Source organism: Schistocerca nitens, chromosome 1 (assembly GCF_023898315.1).
Source record: "Schistocerca nitens isolate TAMUIC-IGC-003100 chromosome 1, iqSchNite1.1, whole genome shotgun sequence".
Lineage (NCBI taxonomy): Eukaryota > Metazoa > Arthropoda > Insecta > Orthoptera > Acrididae > Schistocerca > Schistocerca nitens.
In genome coordinates this window covers 606,449,444-606,471,853 of record NC_064614.1, presented here as the reverse complement: position 1 = coordinate 606,471,853, position 22,410 = coordinate 606,449,444, and the positions used below count along the sequence as shown (strand labels likewise).

Genomic DNA, 22,410 nt, shown 5'->3' with positions numbered 1-22,410 from the left:
TTCAGACATTGTTTAATTGGTGTAGATTGCTCCAGATCACAAGGATCATGTCCACCAACTGTTGCAATTTACTTAATAGCTTTGTCTTCAAACTGATGCATCTTTTGCTTTGCTTAGCCTCTCTCTCTCTCTCTCTCTCTCTCTCTCTCTCTCTCTCTCTCTCTCTTTTGAATTAATTAGTTGAAATTTCAACAGTGACATTCCAACAGCTTAGAAGCTTGTATGCAGATCATTGTCTGCATCTGAGTGAGATGGAATTAAACTACGTAGAATTTCAAGGAGAAACATCTTTTCTGCACCATGCTTGCAGTTTTTGGGCTGAGTGTATATCGAACTTTGTCATGCATTTTAAGTGAACAGCCATTTCCAAATCAGTTACATGCAGATATTTTTGTATTTTACACTTCGTTTTGCCAAAAGGGCTACATCATAATCTTCATAAAAATTAATACCTGTAAAAGGACCTCAGGTAAGCAAGAATCATCCAAGCATAAACTACTTTGATTGAGCAAAGAAGATTCCTCTCCAGCTTTTAATCCTTTACTGACTTTTTACACAACTAAATGTCCAGACATTCTGTGACCAAATTGGTACTGAAACAGAGGATGACAGACTAAAGGCCAAAATACTTTCTTTTTCCAAAGCTGTTTTACAGAGGAAGACTGCACTGTAATTCCTTCTTTAGATTGTCGCACAGATAACAAAATGGTAGATATCGAAGTCGATGACAGAGGGATAGAAAAACAATTAAAATTGCTCAAAAGAGGAAAAGCCGCTGGACCTGATGGAATACCAGTTCAATTTTACACAGAGTACGCGAAGAAACTCGCCCCCTTCTTGCAGTGGTGTACCATAGGTCTCTAGAAGAGCTTAGCATTCCAAAATATTGGAAAAGGGCACAGGTCATCCCCGTTTTCAGGAAGGGATGTCAAACAGATGTGCAGAACTTTGGACCTGTATCTCTAATGTCGATCAGTTGTAGAATTTTGGAACATGCATTATGTTAGAGTATGACTTTTCTGGAGACTAGAAATCTACTCTGTAGGAATCAGCAATGGGTTTCGAAAAAGACGATTGTGTGAAACCCAGCTCACACTATTTGTCCACAAGACTCAGAGGGCCATACACACAGGTTCCCAGGTAGATGCCCTGTTTCTTGACTTCCGCAAGGTGTTTGATACAGTTCCCCACAGCCGTTTAAGGGACTATCAGACCAATTGTTGTGATTGGATTGAAGAGTTCCTAGATAACAGAATGCAGCATGTCATTCTCAGTGGAGAGAAGTCTTCCGAAGTAAGAGTGATTTCAGGTTTGCCGCAGGTGTGACCTTGTGGATAGCATCGGAAGTTCACTGAGGCTTTTTGCGGATGATGCTGTAGTATATCGAGAGGTTGTAACAATGGAAAATTGTGCTGAAATGCAGGAGGATCTGCAACGAATTGATGCATGGTGCAGGGAGTGGCAGTTGAATCTCAGTGTAGACAAGTGTAATGTGCTGCGAATACACAGAAAGAAAGATCCTTTATCATTTAGCTACAATATAGCAGGTCAGCAGCTGGAAGCAGTTAATTCCATAAATTATCTGGGAGTAGGCATTAGGAGTGATTTAAAATGGAATGACCGTATAAAATTAATCGTCAGTAAAGCAGATGCCAGACTGAGATTCATTGGAAGAATCGTAAGGAACAGCAGTCCAAAAACAAAGGAAGTAGGTTAAGTACACTTGTTCGCCCACTGCTTGAATACTGCTCACCGGTGTCTGATCCGTACCAGATAGGGTTGATAGAAGAGATAGAGAAGATCCAGCGGAGAGCAGTGCGCTTCATTACATGATCATTTAGTAATTGCGAAAGCGTTACGGAGATGACAGATAAACTCGAGTGGAAGACTCTGCAAGATAGACACTCAGTAGCTCGATACGGGCCTTTGTTGAAGTTTCGAGAACATACCTTCACTGAGGAGTCGAGCAGTATATTGCTCCCTCCTACGTATATCTCGCGAAGAGACCACGAGGATAAAATCAGAGAGATTAGAGCCCACACAGAGACATACCGACAGTCTTTCTTTCCACGAACAATACAAGACTGGAATAGAAGGGAGAACCGATAGAGATACTCAAGGTACCCTCCGTCACACACCGTCAGGTGGCTAGCGGAGTTTGGATCTAGATGTAGATGTAGAAATAGCATAAAGAACTGCTAACACTTCTGAAGCTGCAAAGGTCTAATTGATCTTCTTCAACCTCTTTATCATTAATTCACTGATGATAAACAGTGGTAAGTTTAAAGGCTATGATGCAGAACAGTAACATATCTTGGAATGCTGAACTCATTGTTTAGTATAATTCAGTATAACATTGAATTTATACGATAACAGTATTTCAAACACAGGTACAAAATGTTGATACAGCAAAATTTGTTTCGAAATTTTGGCTTTCAAACAAAAACAACAGTGAATGCAGTTTGCACAGTAGTTATGAGATGAAGTCATCAGTGATGCAGAGCTACTGAAATGCGTCATAACAGGTGATGAAACATGGGTTTACAAATATGTAATTCAAACTAAGTGGAAGCATCCTAGATTGCCAAGGTGGAAAAAAAACTTAATAAGTGCAGTCAAATGTGGAGGTTATGCTCACTGTTTTCTTAGATTATAATGTCAGAGTGCACCTTGAGTTCTTGCCGCAAGATCAGTCAATCAATGGCCAAAACTACTAAAAAGTTCAACACCTTTTCCACAGTGCTGTAAAATAAATAAATAAGTAAATAAAATCAAACTAAATTTGTGATGAAACAGGTAAAAAGCTTTCGCATCATGACAACTCACCTGCTCACACTTTGTAGCTTTTATGTCAAATTTTGACCAACAACAATACTGTAGATTTTTGATGTTCCCAAAAACCTTAAAGGGCAATTGTATTACAGGAACAAAAGGGATTACAAACATATTACTAAGAGCTAAAAGCTCTTCCAGAGGTAGAGTTCCAGAAGTCTTTCAGGGATTGGAGAAAGAACTGCCATAAGTGGATAGTATCTAATGGGGACTATTTGAAAGAGATAACATTGATGTAGACAAATAAATAAGTGAACGCCCCATACATTGTGGCCAGTACCAGCAACACCACCCCAAACGCTACAGTTGTTTAGTGCTGTCATAATTAAGTCTTCCACTCCAATTAGTTTGTTTCCACTCTTTCCTAGTAATTCCTAATATTCCCTCTCCCCCTTCACAGCTGAAGACCATGTCACACTGCCATAAATAAAGTCTGGCAATACTCACTGTTTATAAACTTTACCTTTTTGGATACAACAAAACATTCTATTGTACCAAAAGCAGTCCAGGCAATTTTGTCTGTATTCTTTTTTCTGTCAATCCAGTAAGTGTCTTTAACTTATAAACAAACAAGATGGTTCCTGACTTAATTGTCAACACACACAGTGTTCTTTGTAACGTCAATTATACATTTTCTATGTTAAGAAGGTATGTAGTAGTGATCAACCAGATTGTCAGTTTGAACACCAGTGTTTTGTTAAATATAGTGTACTGTTGCCTCCATCTGACTTATGAACTGATTTACTCACCCAGTTAGAGGGAGCTACAGTTTCATGTCACTTCAAATCAAGGTGCGAATTGGCATTTTTCACATTAGCAAACATTGCCAGAGGTGGAAGAGCGATATATGATACACAGAAATCCTAGGACTGACTGGGGATTGAATCCGAGGGCTTTGTATCCATCGTCTGACACTTCCCCACTGAACCACAAACCCTTATTTATCTTATAATTGACTTGAAGGCCTACTTCCAAACATGCACTGTTATGTTTTTCGTTTGTTTTTTATGTTTTCCTGCACTAGAGACAAATTGTACAATGTGGTCAGCAAAGTGAAGGTGGTTCATATTAATGCCATTGACATTTATTTCTTATATATCTTTTACACTTCAAATGCCTGAAAACTTCCATTTGGACTGTTGGCACTACACTGAGGTGACAGAAGTCAAGGTATACCTCCTGATACTGTGTCGGACCTCTTTTTGTCTGGCATAGTGCAGCAACTCGAAGTGGCGTGGGCTCAAGAAGTCATTGGGAGTCCACTGTCTGTACAGCTGTCTGTAATAGCAAAAGTGTTGCTGGTGCAAGATTTTGTGCACAAACTGGCCCTCTCAATTATGTCCCATAAACGTTTGATGTAATTCAGTTTGGATGATGTGGGTGGCCATATCATTTGCTTCAATTGTCCAGAATGTTCATCAGACCAGTTGTGAGCAATTGCGGCCCGGTGACGTGGCGCATTTTCACCCGTAACATTAAATCCATGAATGCTGCAAATGGTCTCCAAGGAGCCAAACATAACCATTTCCAGTCAATGATAGGTTTAGTTGGACCAGAGGACTCAGTCCATTCCATGTAAACACAACCCACAGTTATGGAGCCACCACCAGTTTGCACAGTGCCTTGTTGATAGCCTGGGTCCATAGCTTCATGGGGTCTATGCCCCCAATCAAACCCTACCATCAGCTCTTTCCAACTGAGATCAGGGCTCGTCTGACCAGGCCATGATTTTCCAGTCATCTAGAGTCCAACCAATATAGTCACAAGCCCAGGAGAGATGCTGCAGGCCATGTTGTGCTTTTAGCAAAGGCACTCGCATTGGTCATCTGCTGCTATAGCCCACGAATGCCAAATTTTGCTGCACTATCGTAATGGATAAGTTTGTTGTACTTCCACATTGATTTCTGCAGTTACTTCACGCAGTGTTGCGCTGATAATACTACACAAACACCGTTGCTTTCGCTCATTGTCTGTGGCGAGAGATAATGCTTGAAATTTGGTTTTCTTGGTACACTCTTGACACTGTGTATCTCGGGATATTGAATTCCCTAATGATTTCCAATGGAATGTCCCACGTATCTAGCTCCAACTACCATTCTGTGTTCAAAGTCTGTTAATTCCCATTGTGCGCCCATAATCACATCGGAAACCTTTTCACATGAATCCCCAGAGTATAAATGCAGCTCAACCAATCCACTACCCTTTTTATACTTTGTGCACATGATACTACTACTGCCATCTGTGTATATGTGCATATCACTATCCTATGATTTTTGTCAACTCAGTGTAGTTTTGGCAGTACAGAATCCGTTGTCCAATTCAAAATTTCTCACTATCGTGGTGAAGTCCAGTGGTAGCTGCAGCATTCAAATGTATTTTCTTAAGTATATTAACATAGGTTGGATCAGTGCCTTGTAACAAGCGCTGTTGAACTGGAGTTAAAGGTTTGTTCAAAATGCATGAATTCTAGACAAACCAGTAATACATACACATGGTTCTGCTCTATACATAATGGATACGTACAGTATATATGCTACTGAGTGATCCAGAACATTATGACCATCTGCTTAACAGTGTTGGCCCATCTGTGAAACACTGTGCAGTGGCTATTATGTGTTTGAGATGGATTTGACAAGCTCTTCACAGGTTTCTGGAGGTAGGTGGCTCCAGATGTCCACACACAGATCATGCAGTTCCTATAAATTAGAGGCCAGTGGTAAACAGGTGCTGGCGAAATTGGTGGCCAAACTGTCAGTGTAATTTCACTATTGTACTCATCACATCAGTGCAGCACAATTATGGCTTTGTGACATGGATAGTTACCCTGCTGGAAGATAACCTCACTATTGGGAAAGACATCATGCACGAAACAATGCAGGTGGTCTGCAATAATGTTCATGTTTCTCACAGCTTTCATGACGACTTGAGCCACTATCATAGGTCTCATGGAAACCCAGGTGAATGTCCCCCATAGCCTGATACTACCCCCTGCTGACCTTTGTCAACCTGGCATAGCCAGAAATGTGACTCATCTAAGCAGATGACACATTAGGACACATTAGCTTGCCATGGATATTTCCGACTGACTCTATAACACCTGCAGGTCCGACCTGTGCGTTAATGGACCAGTTATCCGGCATCCTCAACTGGCCGCATGGCCTGATACTACCCCCTGCTGACCTTTGTCAACCTGGCATAGCCAGAAATGTGACTCATCTAAGCAGATGACACATTAGGACACATTAGCTTGCCATGGATATTTCCGACTGACTCTATAACACCTGCGTTAATGGACCAGTGCGTTAATGGACCAGTGCGTTAATGGACCAGTTATCCGGCATCCTCAACTGGCCGCATGTGTGAATTTCCACGACAGGCCATGTTCATGAAGTTCATAAGTTTCCCTGTGATTTTCATGTGACAGCAAGCTACAGTTGCTACCAGTATGATGGAGTGGACCAATGACAGCCTTGAAAAAATTGAGCAGTTGTACCATGAAAGACCTTGTTTGTGGAAAATGACCCATGAACATTACACGAACAAGAGTATATATAAAAAAAAGGGTGTACAAAGAAATTGTTAGACGATGTGGAGCAAAGTTCAATAAAAAAACTAAGCTACAAAATTTGAGACAAAAGTTTCAAAAAAGTCCTCGGACAAGTGGAGGCCTCTGAAAGAAATGGAAAAAGGAAAGGATGCATTTTATCAACTAATAAAAAGTTCAGTATAAAATATAGTTTTCTTGATTTCACGTTTATAAAATGCTCATCATTTTTGATAACTCAAGCAGTCACCTTTAGATTATTAAAAGTTTGTTACAATGAGTAACTCATAACATGTAGTACAAACATGTACTTTTAATGACGCTAATTGTGTGTTTGTACTACATATGCCAAGTTAATCATTGTAACCAAAATTTAATGCTGTGAAGATGACAGCATGAGCAATCAAAACAGGTCATCAGTTTGCAATTGTGTGATCGAGATAAATAAAATTTATACTGAAAATCAAGATTGTGTACTCCACACCTTGACCACGTTAAGTTTACTATAACAATAAAAATTTGCTTGTACCATGTCCATTGTTTTATGAGTATTAAGAGTTACTTTACTTTACAAAGTATTAAGATGCCCTCTTCCTAAAGTATCAGAGCTTCATGATTCTCAGGGGATTGCTGATAACTCAGAAAGCCAACTTTTGTCCTGGTGAAATGCATTCACTAATTACTGTGTCTTTTTTCTGTAGCATTAGGTTCACAATTTCCAAAAATAAAAACATAGCATTTAAATAGAATTAGCTGTACCAGATGCTATGAGTGAACTAGAGTGTGCTAACAAGAGTGAATTGTACTCACTTAAAAGTGCATGAACCATGGACCTTGCCGTGGAGGTATTGAATAGAATTGGGGAGAAGAGGAGCTTGTGGCAGAACTTGACTAGAAGAAGGAATTGGTTGATAGGACATGTTCTGAGACATCGAGGGATCACCAATTTAGTATTGGAGGGCAGTGTGGAGGGTAAAAATCGTAGAGGGAGACCAAGAGATGAATACACTAAGCAGATTCAGAAGGATGTAGGCTGCAGTAGGTACTGGGAGATGAAGAAGCTTGCACAGGATAGAGTAGCATGGAGAGCTGCATCAAACCAGTCTCAGGACTGAAGAGCACAACGACAACAACAAAAGTGCATTGACATTATACGAACTCCTGTTTAATTAGTCCTCGTAGTTGTCAGGCTCAGTATCTCAGAAACTCTGAATAATATCTTTATGGCTGGGAATGTTGCCTTGCAGCAGTCCATTTTTTCACCCATTTTGTGCAATTTTCCTTTTGAGAGATGTGAGTACATAGTGTATAAACTGCTCCCCAGTTTTCTTTCTCCTATCATCCATAACTTCTTCTTGATGATACAGATGGGTTTTAAAATCTGATAACATGCTGCAATCAAATAATGCCATAAAGATGCAACACTGTACAATGTACATTCAGCTAGACGCAGTCAGAACTACTGAAATCCATTGCCTGTGGGATCTAGCATATTAAGCGTGCACTCCTGTTCTGGATGTACAGATAAACAACAAAACTCCAATTAACCCCACACATGGAAGGACCTAGCCTACGGTCAGATTGAAGAGATTTGATCTGGTGGGCAGAGCCTGCATGTTAGTGGATAATGAAAAGCCTGAGATCAACAGGCCAAATCTGTCTGCAGAACTGGCCCACCTCAGAAAGCCACTAGTGTGTGGCCAACTATTGCCATTGACTCACTGTCCAATCTGAATGATCCTGTGACCACTGTAGTTATAACCGGCAATGTCATTGGGTCAACATGAGAACATGTAGGGGTCATTTGCTGTGAAGTTCTATGTTTAACAATTTGTGCTGAATGATGTGCTTCAAACCAAGTGTGCCTACATCAGCATTGTACTTAGTCATCAGAGCTGCCATAAGGCACCAGCTATACTGCTTTACAAAATGGGCAAACCTCTGACCTTCCTGTTCAGTGATGAGGCATGGATGTCTATCACATTGTCCTCTACTTGGAGTTTCAGCATCCTTCAACTGTTGTCTACAGACGCTCAATATTGTAGCATGCTGACCAGCTTCGTTAGTCCCAAGATGCTCCTTCCCAGATGCCAGGCTATAACAATCTGCCATTTGTAAAAGTGGTGTATGTCCATGGATTTTCTTGTTGTGACCCATATCATTGTCAGAATAATTCCCCATTCATATCTGCTCTACCTATATACCTTTCCTTACCGCATCGCACACTCGTGACGCTACAAGTTTGGTATTCCATTTCATGATGGACAATGCTCATAATGTATCTTATCAGTACATAACCACCACATTCTCTGCTACAGATAAAATATGTAGATACATACTGTAACAGATTAGTGTAAAAGTTGAACATTTGAATCAATTTTAACCAGTTACAGTTGAAGTGGCATTTGAAGCAAATGAGCAAGTTGCTTTTTTCCATGTTTGTTCATATATGGGCTTGCACATTTCTGTATACAGATTTTCTTTGTAGACCTCTCTTCCCTTGCCCAATGAAAATCAGATAAACATATTTTTACCATTTATTTATTATTTTTGAGCTTGGTAATGTAGTTTTTCATGTTTACTTTTTCAGTTAAATAGCTATGAATGACCTCACCAGTTCCTCTTGCATGCTTGGCACCATACATCCGTACAAATAGTTACACCCCTTATTATGTACTTGCATCTACTGTTATCTGCTTTGCATTTCTTCGCGTTGTCACATTTTTGACTTCATATAATACATGCCGTACATGTATACTGAAAAACATAATTAATATAGTGTTTGGCAAATGCATCCTGAAGGCCTTATGAAAAACACCAGGCTCATTGGTGAATGTGTACTGGGAAAATATTTGTTAACATTTAGTTTTGGTACTAATTTTAATACTGAATCAAAGATTTTATAATAACTGCAGTGAATTTTGTTTTGGGAGAGAGGATGGATTGGTAACGGGGGCAGGAGGTAATGTAGCATGTATCTGGATTTACTATGGTACAAGTTCTATATCTCTTTAATTATATCATTTATAGTTTATTTCTTGAAGAGAGCATGTGTGTTCTTTTTATATTTGTGTGGTTTCTGTCCAGAAATTCTCAAAGAATAATGGATGTCACTAGCTGATTTTTCATGTGTTCTTTGAACTTGGGAATATATTGTCAAATCAAGAGACTGAATTAATAATAATAATGATAATAATAATAATAATAATAGAAGGACTGTTTGAAATAGTGGACTGTTTCTAAAAAGTGGTCTCTGTGTTGGCATCTTCTTTAGATAGAAAAAAGGGAGTATACCACATGGTAATGTGAATTAAATGCTCCTGGTGGAGTATTGTCTTGAGTTGAGTTGGAATGTGAACATCTTGGACCGTTGTTTTGCGTGTTCTCTATTGTTTATACTTCTAAATATAATGTGAAGTGCATAAACAGCAATGTTCACTAGGTATCAATTTCTCATGTTTTCATTAGTACATTTCTTGACATGAATTGTTATAATTCTGGTAGCTGATAACTGTTTCTTTCAGAAAGTTTCCTGTCCAGAGGACAACATTGAATTTAAAGGTGCCCTATTTTGTGAAGGAAAATTTCCACACAGAATATCAGGGCAGCCTCCGAAGGCTAGAAATGTCAGTTGAAGAGGAATATATTAACAACCTGCGGCATGCATGTCACAGGGAAAAGAATTACAGTAAGTTGCCTTTTGAGCTCTTTTGTAAGATCTTTTATTGTCAAACTTTACCTTTTTTTCCCCTACTCCCATAGATTATACTTATGGGAGGCTTATTTATGAAAAAAACAGACCCATGTGAGTATTTTCATATCGGTAGACTGAACCACAACTTGAAGCTCTCTCCTTTGTTGAGATTAGAATGCTGTTTATTAACAATATAAATGGATGTAGTCATCATTGAACTCTTCATCACATTGATTACCAATTCTTAAAAATTTTTTAAACTAAAAGATAATGAGAATAATTACTCAGATAGGGATGTGACCCGCTTGCTTTGTCTGTATGAGACATTCAAGGGAATCCAGAGTTACATAATGTTTTTTGGTGTCTAGCCATATTTTCAGAAAGTTTTTTTATTCTGCCCCCCCACCCTGCCACCCTGTTTCTACTTCTCTTGTGGGAATGGTGTTCTGTATTTTTGACTGCAGACCTTAATTTTTCTTGCAGAAGGATGAAGTCCAGTTAGGTCATTTGACCTGTATTACATACCTGATTCTACCATTTGTTTAGACATGAATTTTTTTTCATACCTATAGTTTGGTTATACTGTAGTAAGTTTATATGCATGTTATTATCTTGTCATTTCGCCCTTGAGACCATGTCTGCTACATAATGTGTCTTACATTTTTTTCTCAGGTTCTGCTTGTATGTCTCATTTGCTAGTGGTTGTACAACTTGAAATATGTTTACCTAGATCTGGAATTATTTTCTCCCTTAGTTTAATAGGCCCTGTCTATGAATTATCTTTGTAACAAAAAATTCGTAACTACCTCTGTTGTTTACATTGCCATTTTGCATGCCTTCAAATGGTGTGTATGTAGACAGTTAGTCAGCTACAGTTTAAGGCACCCTGTACGTCTCCTCTCCTCTCCTCTCCTCTCCTCTCCTCCAACCGTTTTTAGTGGTATAGCTGCAAACCAACTGTGGGATTGTAGATAGCGCTCTTTCACCATCTAACCAAACACTTTTCTGCTTGCCCCCATGGAAAAACGCATAGATTTTATATTGCTCTTCTGGCAATAAATAAATAAAAAATGCGTAGTAAGTCAGGCACTTTACTGTGATGACTAAAGTAAGTAGAGGATAACATTCTCTGCAGTGATTGATTGTGTTCTGGGAACTGCTGTTGTAAAAATTACTGTAACTATAATAAACGATATCTTTGTGGTAATAATCTCTCCCTCCCTCCCTCCCTCCCTCCCTCCCTCCCTCTCTTCCCCCGCCCCTTCCCTTCTCCCCACCTCCTTCCCCTCTTCTCCATCCCGTTCAACTGATGAGTTCAATTAAATACCTTGTTTTATTTGCCTAGTCAGATGCAGCTATAGCTAAATGTTGTAACTTACATATAACATTAAAATCACATTATTAAGAGAATTTTTCTGAGAATATGACTTTTTAATTGGCTAATGTTAGGAGAATGAACTGATTTGCAGAAACGCAGTTATAGGTAAACAATTTAGTCATTCATAGTTATAAGCAGACATGACAAAATGTGTAAAAAAGTTCGCAGACTGGTGTGGTATTTGGCAGTTGATTATCACATGCTCATTTGCTTCTTACATTTTTTGGCATGCATTTTATTGATGCCTGAGATATTGCTATGTCACCATTAAATCCACATTCTTCTAAAGTGTGTTGAACTATGAAATTAAGACATGCCAAGTTATGTATTATGACTTCGCACATCCTAAACACAATGAGTGGAAAATTTTATGACGACAGACCAAGTTTTGTGGAATTACTGTGAAACTAAGACATGCCGCACGCGCAAATGCACACACGCAGCACAGCAGCAGCCAGACTAGGGAATTACCATCCTGTGCATAGGTTGCTGTTAACACAACAACACACATGGCTGTATTTAAGGCGGTGCCATCACTGGGAAATGTGGATTGCTGATGAATGGCATCCCATTGTGTTTAGTAATGAATAATAGCTCCGCACTACGCTGGATGAAAATAGCGGCAGTCTGGAGAGAGGTCCTATTATTTCAGTGTTTTGGAGAGGCATAGTGGTGTTACTCTTCGCATTTCGGTGTGGGCAGTAGTCGGGTCTGACTTCAGGTCACGACTGGTAGTGATTGAGGAAATCTTACTGCACCACGGTATGTCACAGACATTCTGTGTTACCTCTCATTGTTTTTCAAAAGGACAATGGTTGTTCACACATAGCACGTGTGTCTTTGAACTGTCTTTGTGATATTGAGTTACTTCTGTAGTTACAGAGATCTCTAGACCTGTCCCCAGTAGAATGTATTGTATCAGATCAAATATCAACTCAATACCCCAGTGCCAGTTTGCAGGTTATTAAGGACCAGTTACAACAGTGTGGGCCAGTTTGCCTATGCAGAGGATCCAACAACTGCAACGTCATACTGATAAATAGGCTCATACTACCAAGTTCTTTGTAAATTTGACTTGATTTTGTAATCAATGAAATAACATCACATACTCTCTTAGTGTGTGAAGTTCCATTTCATGTCGTCCTCTCCTGAGTGCTTCACTTTTCATGTCAGACAATGTATTTATTCTTGTCATGTGTGTAAACTGGAGAAAAAAAGAAATGTGTGTTATACATTATTTTGTACAACTGAATCAAAGTAAAACTTACGCTGAGGTACAAGACAGAAAATTTTGTTAACACAAAGTATGCTTGCATTATGGCAGATTTGTTCTGTGAACCTGATTTTGTATACAGCCATGTCTCATTTGTAATGTAATACTTTTATTTGATTATTACATTGAGATGAAGACATGGGAGAGCATTGTTTAGTGATTTCCAGACTTTGCTGCAAACATAGTGCACGAAAAGGTAATCTTAACAAGAGGAATGAGGGTATTGTATACCACTATTGTGAAATTTGCTTTGGTTTTACATTTTATTGTGTCATTTGGAAATGTGGTGCAAAAAAGATACTCTGGAGAAACTAGTTTATTGTGCATGCCATTTCTGGTGCTTGTGAGTGGGGCGCGTATGGATTTGGGGGAGGGGGGAATCATTGGCAATATTTCTACTGCAACATCACACAAGGGCATCTACAGCTACTGTGGCTAACATGTCAAACAGTGGCCTTGCTGCTTTTCTTGTTGATTGCTTTTTTTTTCTTAAGTGCCCAGCCCAGCTAAACAAGGCATACATAGGCATTGCCACAAGTTTTACTATTCTCACTGACATACCATCACCCATATAAAGGAAGATGGCATAAAACCCTTGATGATACAAATCATCCTGCAGTTAATAAACTTAGATTCAGTGATGGTGTGACTATTGTGATGTTGAAGACCAAAGGACCAGTGATGAACTGCACTGAAAGTGTTTCATTGCAGAAATATTGTACTTCTACATTAAATTAGGAACTACAAAGTATTTTTGAGACCTGAGGGTAAGGAGTTAAATATGCAACAAATCTTTATTATTGAGACCTACTGAGCCTTTCTTCATATTGTCCACATTCACTCTGCTACTCCACTACATTGGTTCTCATTCACTCGTGCTTTGCTCCAAGTCATAGCTGTAACACGTCCTTGGATCCATACGCTTCCTGTATCAACAAAGATGTAGCATAGTGGTTCCACATCCATCATGCTCTATTTATGGCCTATTTGCTCATTCCATTATACCCTTGTTTAATTGTTGCTCCAGTTTCTCTTTGTGTGTGTGTGTGTGGGGGGGGGGGGGTGTTATATACAGGGTTACCCAGAAGGAATGTCGCATAATTTTTTAGGTGATCCTAGATGTGAAAATAAACCAAAACAGTCCTACAAACATGAGTCTGATTTTTGATTGTTAAGGAACTGGAGCGAGTTGAAGACTACATGCATCCATAATTGATTATGAAGACAGGGTATGATGTTCCCCTGCTTTATTTCTTGGTTGATTGTCCTCGGTGTCGACGTACTGCGTTGTTACACTGGCTGAAAAATGCGGTTTGTAATTCGACACTGACTACTGTAAATAATGTAGCCGACAGGTGAACAGTTGCATTTCACAGCTCATTACTTTCACTTTTCACAACCCCACAATAATACACAAAATATACAAATAATTATGTGTAAAGTCCACGACTGTTTAACTTTCGATAATCCTCATCAGTAGGTTGCAGGCAAACATCCACATACAGCTACAATAATTTACTGTTGAATATTTATGAGCAGTAAAAAACATAACTATGTAATTCACAGTTCTTCTGGAATAATCAGGTATTGTGGAACAGACACTGTCATTATTTTAACACAAGACCTAATTGTGTTACACTTATTTTGCAGTTAAGTTGATGCATTGTTGTTGTTCTACTCAACACAGGTTTCTTGTCTGAAACTGGGGCGTGGACTGACTGTCTCAGACCAAAATTTGGGCCCTTATATATCCTCATAATAATAGGTTCTTGAACCGTGTCATTTGCCACGGTTTCTGTTTTTCTCATGGTTGAGTTTTGTTTGGAGTTTCCGCGCTTTCCTAGAGGGCATTGTGGAGCCCCCGCGAGTGTGCTGCTAGCGCATCCGGTGGGAGGAGGCGGTGTGTGCCATGCCGAGGGCGGACAAGGCAGTTGAGATGTGTGTTTGGACCTGCATGACTGTTCTGGAGCGGAACACTCGGTCCCTCTATGCTAAGTCTGTATGGGACCAAAAAACCCGGGGTGTGAGGGCATAAGTGGCTGTAATTCTGTGGAAGCTATGAAGTCCGTCGGCAGCTGCCAATAACCTCCAGAAGGTGGTGTTGTCACTGAAAGTAAGATTTTTTTTCATCTAGTTTGTGCAACGGCCATCGTCTGGCGGGACCAATGTCCCAATTTTGTGGGAGCTATTAATAACTATGTGGCAACGTTTCTCTGCTTTGAGTTTGTGATCGGAAATTGCCTTGCATGTGTGTTACTGCCCCCTTGTTGACTCACTTCAGGCGCATGTCATTAAAAAAGAAAGAAAAAATTTTTGGCTGTGGACCTTCTGCAAGCCGTTGTTTTTCCATGGATGGCGTAGGTCACTGTTTGGATAAGCACGTCGTAAAATGTTTAAATAACCTTCTACTGTCTGGCAGAGAGATAGAGTGAACTGTAGCCAATTAATTTTGTGGATGTCTGAATTGTGAGATTATGTTAATGTTCGCTAATATCTGTTGTGTTTTAGTATGTAGGCATATTTAACTTTAGTCACTGTTATTGTGTACATATTCTTGTGTTAAGGAGTTTGGTCCCCGTGGCATTTAAGTGCTCTATTTAATTATATTTAAGGTAGTGCTAGAGTTTCTATTTGGTAATCCTCCTAGCCACGACTGATGTCGGTTGCTTGGTCTGTCTGAAATGTTGGATCTATTGGGTAGAGACCGTTGCTGACTTTATCTCCTCAGTCCCGAATTCCCGTATTGATATTACGGCAGTAGTTCTGCCGGAATCTCATTTGCAGAAGTTATCAATTCTTGTGAGCACAAATAAAGCTACCTTGCCTCTGTAATTTTCGTCCGCTGACCAGCAAGCTTTGGGTAATGATTAAAAATCATCAACTGGTCTTCGTCCAACTTAGTGGTTCATGTTAGGTGAGTTCCATTTCCAGTTTGGGTAAATGTTTCCTCCTCCTGGTGGAGTCATCCTCTTTCCCGAGCCACACAGGGGTAAGAGTTGCCCGAGCGTCTATTGCTGCTCAGTGTTCCAGGAGAATGAAGTAAGGGGTTAATTATCTACTCCACCATTATGCCCAAGAAAGCCGAATTAGAGTAGTTCTGGATAACCTAAGTATTGTACACTACTAAGATTGTTCTAGGATTGGAGAAATTGCTGTTTAGTAAAATTTAGCCTTCTGTGTCGATAGTCCGGTGTATTCGACAATCCAACATTGTTATAGAACTGAAAGACTTTGTTTTGATGCATTTGTTGGGACGTGACTTAATTATTTGCTATTGATGTTAATTGCTGTAAATAAATTTTCTTTAATCTGTGGTTATAATTCTTAATGATTGATTGTCCTTAACGGTGTCACATTTAATGTACATCTGACTGCCCCATATATCAGCTACTGACTTCATTCAGAGACTGAAAAGGGGACTTTATTAATCGTTGATCTTTATCATTTATGGTCTTAAATATATGTTTGTTAAAAGGAGTAATTATAGATTCCTATTGTTTATTATATAATTCTTAAGTTATATATCACATATTATGAGTGCAAATACTCTCTCATTGTTACACTTGCTTGCTCTGTGATTTGCACTGAAGGGTGTGACAATAAATTCAAAAACTAAAGTGAAGCGTTGGGGCGAATTAATCCTTTCCCGTATCATTACTTTTGAAGATAACTGATTGTTTGCCACTTCTTATTGAAATTAGTTGGGAGAATAGTTTATTGATTGACCCTGTAGAAAAGTATATCAATACTGACACTATACATTGTTTGATGTTTAATTTACAGAAATTACGATTATAATTTAACTCGTTCAGTCGACTGAATACATAGAAAACTTCCTTCTTTTTAACAGTTTCTTCTACTGCAAGAGTTAGGCTGAATTATTTATTTAAATCATGAAATTAACAGATACCATTCCACAAACAAGACTTTTGACAAAACTGTTAATTAATTTGGAATTAATTAAGGGCTGGCTTTGCTTACATGTTTTTGAATAGAGCCAAACAGATCCTTTAAGAATACTATTAGTTGTTCCTCCAAATGTTTATAATTAGTACAGAATTTATATTTGTTTATATGTTAACAGTAGAATTTAAGTTACAAAACAATTACTAATTTCACCCTATAACAAAAGATACTAACAAGGAATAGTCTAAATAAATTACAAAATTAATTACGTACATAAAACTAAGCACAAAATTAGATCTGGTGTTATATTCTTTAAAACTGAGGGCCAATCTTTCTCTTTTATGAAAATGCAGATTTTACTCACGTTTGTTAATGGTAAGTAGTCAGACATGGAAAAAAAAAATGAATTTTAAGGAGGCAGATGGCAAAACCAGAGGGGAAGTAAAAATATCCCAGCTTGCTTCATCACAAGATGTGATTATTGCTTACTGAAACACTGTGGTGGACAGTATAATGGTGTAACAGATGACAGATCCATCCTACAAGTGTCCAAAAAGGCCCCTACTTATTTGTCAACACGTTGGAGGGCGTGTTGTGTTGTACATCGAACATCATCTTGGCAGGCTTTAATGCAGGCAACAGTACCGGTGATGTGAGTAACAAGTTCTTCACGTGTATCCACCTTTGTTGTGTACACATCCCCCTTTAACCAGCCCCATAAATAGAACGGGGTTATGTCAGGTAATTCAGCAAGATAGTTAATGGTTCAGACACAGCCAATCGACTGTTGAGGAAATGTGTTATTTAGATACTGGGACTCTTGTGTGGTGCAGTGAATCGGTGATCCAATCATGCTGCAGATACATTTGTAGTCATTGGAGTGTAACATCTTTCAACAGTGCAGGTAGGTCTTCTATTAGGAAATGTGCATATGTTGCGGCTTGTTTCCCTAGTGTCATGTGGGTTCTCCATCACCCATGTATGAGAATTGCAGGCGTTCACAATAAATGTAGCCTCATCTGTAAATGAAGTTTATTGCATGACGTCTCTGTGTACAACCAACCATTCTCAAAGTTCTTCTCTGCTTATTGAGTCACCTGGATGCAGATGTTGCATGGCTGCACATGGAATGGGTACAAGCCCATGGAATGTAATGAACACCTACCCACATTTGTGAAATATCAAGCTGATGGCAAGTGCGCCATGTACTGGTGGTAGGACTCTGTTGTACCTTCGCAATTAATGTCTTCGCTTTCCTCAACTGACTGGACAGCCTCATGTTCTGATGTTATGGGTACACTGGGTAGTATTATGGATTCACATAATGTTTGAAAAACCGTGGGAAATACCCTGGCACACGGGGTTCGTCTACAGGGAAACGTCTCTGGTATTCTGTCACAGCTGCATGGGCACTGCCATGATAGTGCCTATACGCAAACATGTCTGCATATTCTGCGTGAGTGAATGTATGCAGCATATTGGTATTCACAGAAAAAAGATTTTGCTCAATGAAACAACACTTGAACGTAACATGCACAATCTCACAACTACTCACTGATCTAACCCATTATTACTCAGTGGGTATGATTTCATTGTTGCATCTGTCCTATGTCACAGTGCTGTCATTTGTTGGAGAACCCCCACACCTCTTGCAGGATGGTTCAATCACCTGTCCCACCATTATTAAGGCCAACACAGCACCTACACAGTATTTCGGTAAGTAATATTCACACTGAATGATATTTCCACTCTGCAGCGGAGTGTGCGCCGATATGAAACTTCCTGGCAGGTTAAAACTGTGTGCCGGACCAAGAATCGAACTCGGGACCTTTACCTTTCGCGGGCAAGTGCTCTACCAACTGAGCTACCCAAGCACGACTCACAGCCTGTCCTCACAGCTTTACTTCTGCCAGTACCTCATCTCCTACCTTCCAAACTTTACAGAAGCTCTCCTGCAAACCTTGCAGAACTAGCACTCCTGAAAGAAAGGATATTGCGGAGACATGGCTTTGCCACAGCCTGGGGATTGTTTCCAGGCTGTGGCAAAGCCATGTCTCCGCAATATCCTTTCTTTCAGGAGTGCTAGTTCTGCAAGGTTTGCAGGAGAGCTTCTGTAAAGTTTGGAAGGTAGGAGACGAGGTACTGGCAGAAGTAAAGCTGTGAGGACGGGCCGCGAGTCATGCTTGGGTAGCTCAGTTGGTAGAGCACTTGCCCGCAAAAGGCAAAGGTCCCGAGTTCGAGTCTCGGTGTCCGACACACAGTTTTAATCTGCCAGGAAGTTTCAATATTCACACTTGTCTTCATATTCATGGAAATGAGTGATCTTCAACTTGCTCCAGTTCTGTAATGACTGGAAATTGGACACATGTTCATAGGACTTCTCCAGTTTATTTTCACATGTAGAATCACTCTGTAAACAGGTGTGCGTGTTTTCTTACCTAACAGTTTTTTGGTTTTCAGGAAACTTATTTAGGATTCTTAAGTTTCATTAATTGCATTTTTTCCAGGGGATACGATGATCTGGAAGGCACGGAATTTTGGGGACAGGGACTTATTTCATAGAGCTCAAAATATTCCTACGCCTCATTGTAACAAACTTCAGGAACTTCATCCATATCACTGATGGCGTTCTCCTTCAATTCCTCCGACTGTTTGCAGACTGCTGTGACTCAGAGAAGAAAATCACCAAAACAAGAGAACCTATTTTAATTTATAAAGGTTGTTTTTTGTCGCTTGTATATTTGTGAATATATTGTACAGAAGAAAGTGTATAGTACATACAAAGATAGTTTGTTAGCCTGTGATTTAATCTATGTCACTGGTTAAGACTTTATTTCTTAAAGAATGTTCCATCTATGGAATGGACTTGCAATTGCATCACAAAAAGCACCGTTCAGATAAAGAATGACTAGTCACTTTTCAAATTGAATATTGCTGAGTTTACTTACCCTTTGTGAGAACACAAAAATGAAGAGGCAATTTTTATATATTTGTATGTATTCTACGTATATGTAATGCATTTTTCGGAAGTGGTTTGTTTTGTGTGTATTGTGAAATATCTTTAAGAGTTTCTGTTTCAATTTAGTAAAACGAAATTCCTGTTTAGGTGGTTAAAATTTTTTAAAGACTCAGAACCATAAAAGAAATTGTTGGCATTCCAGTTTCATGTCAGCATTAGTGTATGCTAATCAAACAGGCTGCAAAATAATAATCTGTGATGACAGTATCATGCAGAATAATCTGCAGTACTGGAAATACAATTCTGACACGTGATAAGCAAGGTTTAAAGTCGTCATACATGAATTATGCCTATTTGAGAGATCTGGTGTAGAACTGTTATATGATGTGATATAGTACTCTTCTAAATGAAGACCAGTGTTCCTTCCATTTTTGGATTTCTTAGCTTTCTCTGTTCTGCAAGGAAACTTCTCTAAGTTCATTGTAAAGAATTTTATAAAATCGTTGTTTTAGTTGATTTTTATTGCAAAAACATTGTATTGCGCATTCCAAAATTGTGACAAAAGACAGCATACATGTGCATGACCTGCACAGAATTTGTGGTCTAGTGAAGCTTTTAGTATTTAAGCAGTATTTTATTGAGTGTCACAGGGCATGATTTACCATTAAATTAAATATTTATTGTTGATGATGAATTTTAGTTGCTTTTATTGATGCTTCATGATAATGTGCAAGTTCTCAAAAAGAATAGAATAGAAAAAGATTGTCGAATAAAAGCATAGCATCTGTTAGTTGCAGAAAGGGAAGGTAAGTTTTTCTAATTTTGTACTAGTTGAGTTAACTTTTGTTTTAGGAACTGTCTTGTTTCTCTCTTTCTTGAAACGCTAAACGTATTTGCTTCCATTGCTTTCATTTTGTAATTACTTTTGTTATCTGTTAAGATGTTAATTTGCAGCATAATGGTGTACTGAAATTTTTTTTTGACAGTAATTATAATAAATTGGTTTATTTTGGCCTTGCTGTGCTGCCAGTGAAGTAAAGTCTACAGAACATACAAGATATGCTCGTAGCAAAGGAGAATGTACTACTGCTTTTTGTGTGGTCAGCACAGATCATTACTCACATTGGCACCAACACTTTCTTTCAGATGTGATCCGAGATAATTATTTGTTCTTTCTGGAGACTGGCTGAAGTGAAGACATTCTGTGAGTTAATTAAATACCCCTGAAGAGGGGCAGCAGCCTTTTCAGTAGTTGCAGGGGCAACAGTCTGGATGATTGACAGATCTGGCCTTGTAACACTAACCAAAACGGCCTTGCTGTGCTGGTACTGCGAACGGCTGAAAGCAAGGGGGAACTACACCCGTAATTTTTCCCGAGGGCATGCAGCTTTACTGTATGGTTAAATGATGATGGCGTGGTCTTGGGTAAAATATTCCGGAGGATCTCCGGGCGGGGACTACTCAAGAAGACGTCGTTATCAGGAGAAAGAAAACTGGTGTTCTACGGATCGGAGCGTGGAATGTCAGATCCCTTAATCGGGTAGGTAGGTTAGAAAAATTAAAAAGGGAAATGGATAGGTTAAAGTTTAGATATAGTGGGAATTAGTGAAGTTCGGTGGCAGGAGGAACAAGACTTCTGGTCAGGCGAATACAGGGTTATAAATACAAAACCAAATAGGGGTAATGCAGGAGTAGGTTTAATAATGAATTTAAAAATAGGAGTGCGGATAAGCTGCTACAAACAGCATAGTGAACGCATTATTGTGGCCAAGATAGACACGAAGCCCACTACTACTGTAGTACAAGTTTACATGCCAACTAGCTCTGCAGATGACGAAGAAATTGAAGAAATGTACGATGAAATAAAAGAACTTATTCAGATAGTGAAGGGAGACGAAAATTTAATAGTCATGGCTGACTGGAATTCGGTAGTAGGAAAAGGGAGAGAAGGAAACATAGTAGGTGAATATGGATTGGGGGGAAGAAATGTAAGAGGAAGCTGCCTGGTAGAAATTTTGCACAGAGCATAACTTAATCATAGCTAACACTTGGTTCAAGAATCATAAAAGAATGCTGCATACATGGAAGAAGCCTGGAGATACTGACAGGTTTCAGATAGATTATATAATGGTAAGACAGAGATTTAGGAACCAGGTTTTAAATTGTAAGACATTTCCAGGGGCAGATGTGGACTCTGACCACAATCTATTGGTTATGAACTGTAGATTAAAACTGAAGAAACTGCAAAAAGGTGGGAATTTAAGGAGATGGGACCTGGACAAACTGAAAGAACCAGAGGTTGTACAGAGTTTCAGGGAGAGCATAAGGGAACAATTGACAGGAATGGGGGAAAGAAATACAGTAGAAGAAGAATGGGTAGCTTCGAGGGATGGAAGTAGTGAAGGCAGCAGAGGATCAAGTAGGTAAAAAGACGAGGGCTAGTAGAAATCCTTGGGTAACAGAATAAATATTGAATTTAATTGATGAAAGGAGAAAATATAAGAATGCAGTATATGAAGCAGGAATACAAACGTCTCAAAAATGAGATCGACAGGAAGTGCAAAATGGCTAAGCAGGGATGGCTAGAGGACAAATGTAAGGATGTAGAGACTTATCTCACTAGGGGTAAGATAGATACTGCCTACAGGAAAATTAAAGAGACCTTTGGAGAAAAGAGAACCACTTGTATTAATATCAAGAGCTCAAATGGAAACCCAGTTCTAAGCAAAGAAGGGAAAGCAGAAAGGTGGAAGGAGTATATAGTTGTAGAGGGTCTATACAAGGGTGATGTACTTGAGGACAATATTATGGAAATGGAAGAGGA

The 22,410-nt window shown here is 39.1% G+C and overlaps 1 protein-coding gene across 1 annotated transcript in view; it reads left to right on the top strand.

Annotated features, from left to right (window-relative positions):
- The window catches only part of LOC126256750 (dnaJ homolog subfamily B member 12), a 138,968-nt gene extending 118,688 nt beyond the window's left edge, over positions 1-20,280 (top strand). Inside the window, exons 8-9 of the mRNA XM_049955506.1 lie at positions 9,901-10,064; positions 19,135-20,280. Of these exons, the coding sequence (XP_049811463.1) occupies positions 9,901-10,064; positions 19,135-19,250 (280 nt within the window). The 3' untranslated portion in view covers positions 19,251-20,280. The remainder of the gene's footprint in view (positions 1-9,900; positions 10,065-19,134) is intronic.
- The last annotated feature ends 2,130 nt before the right edge of the window (positions 20,281-22,410 follow it).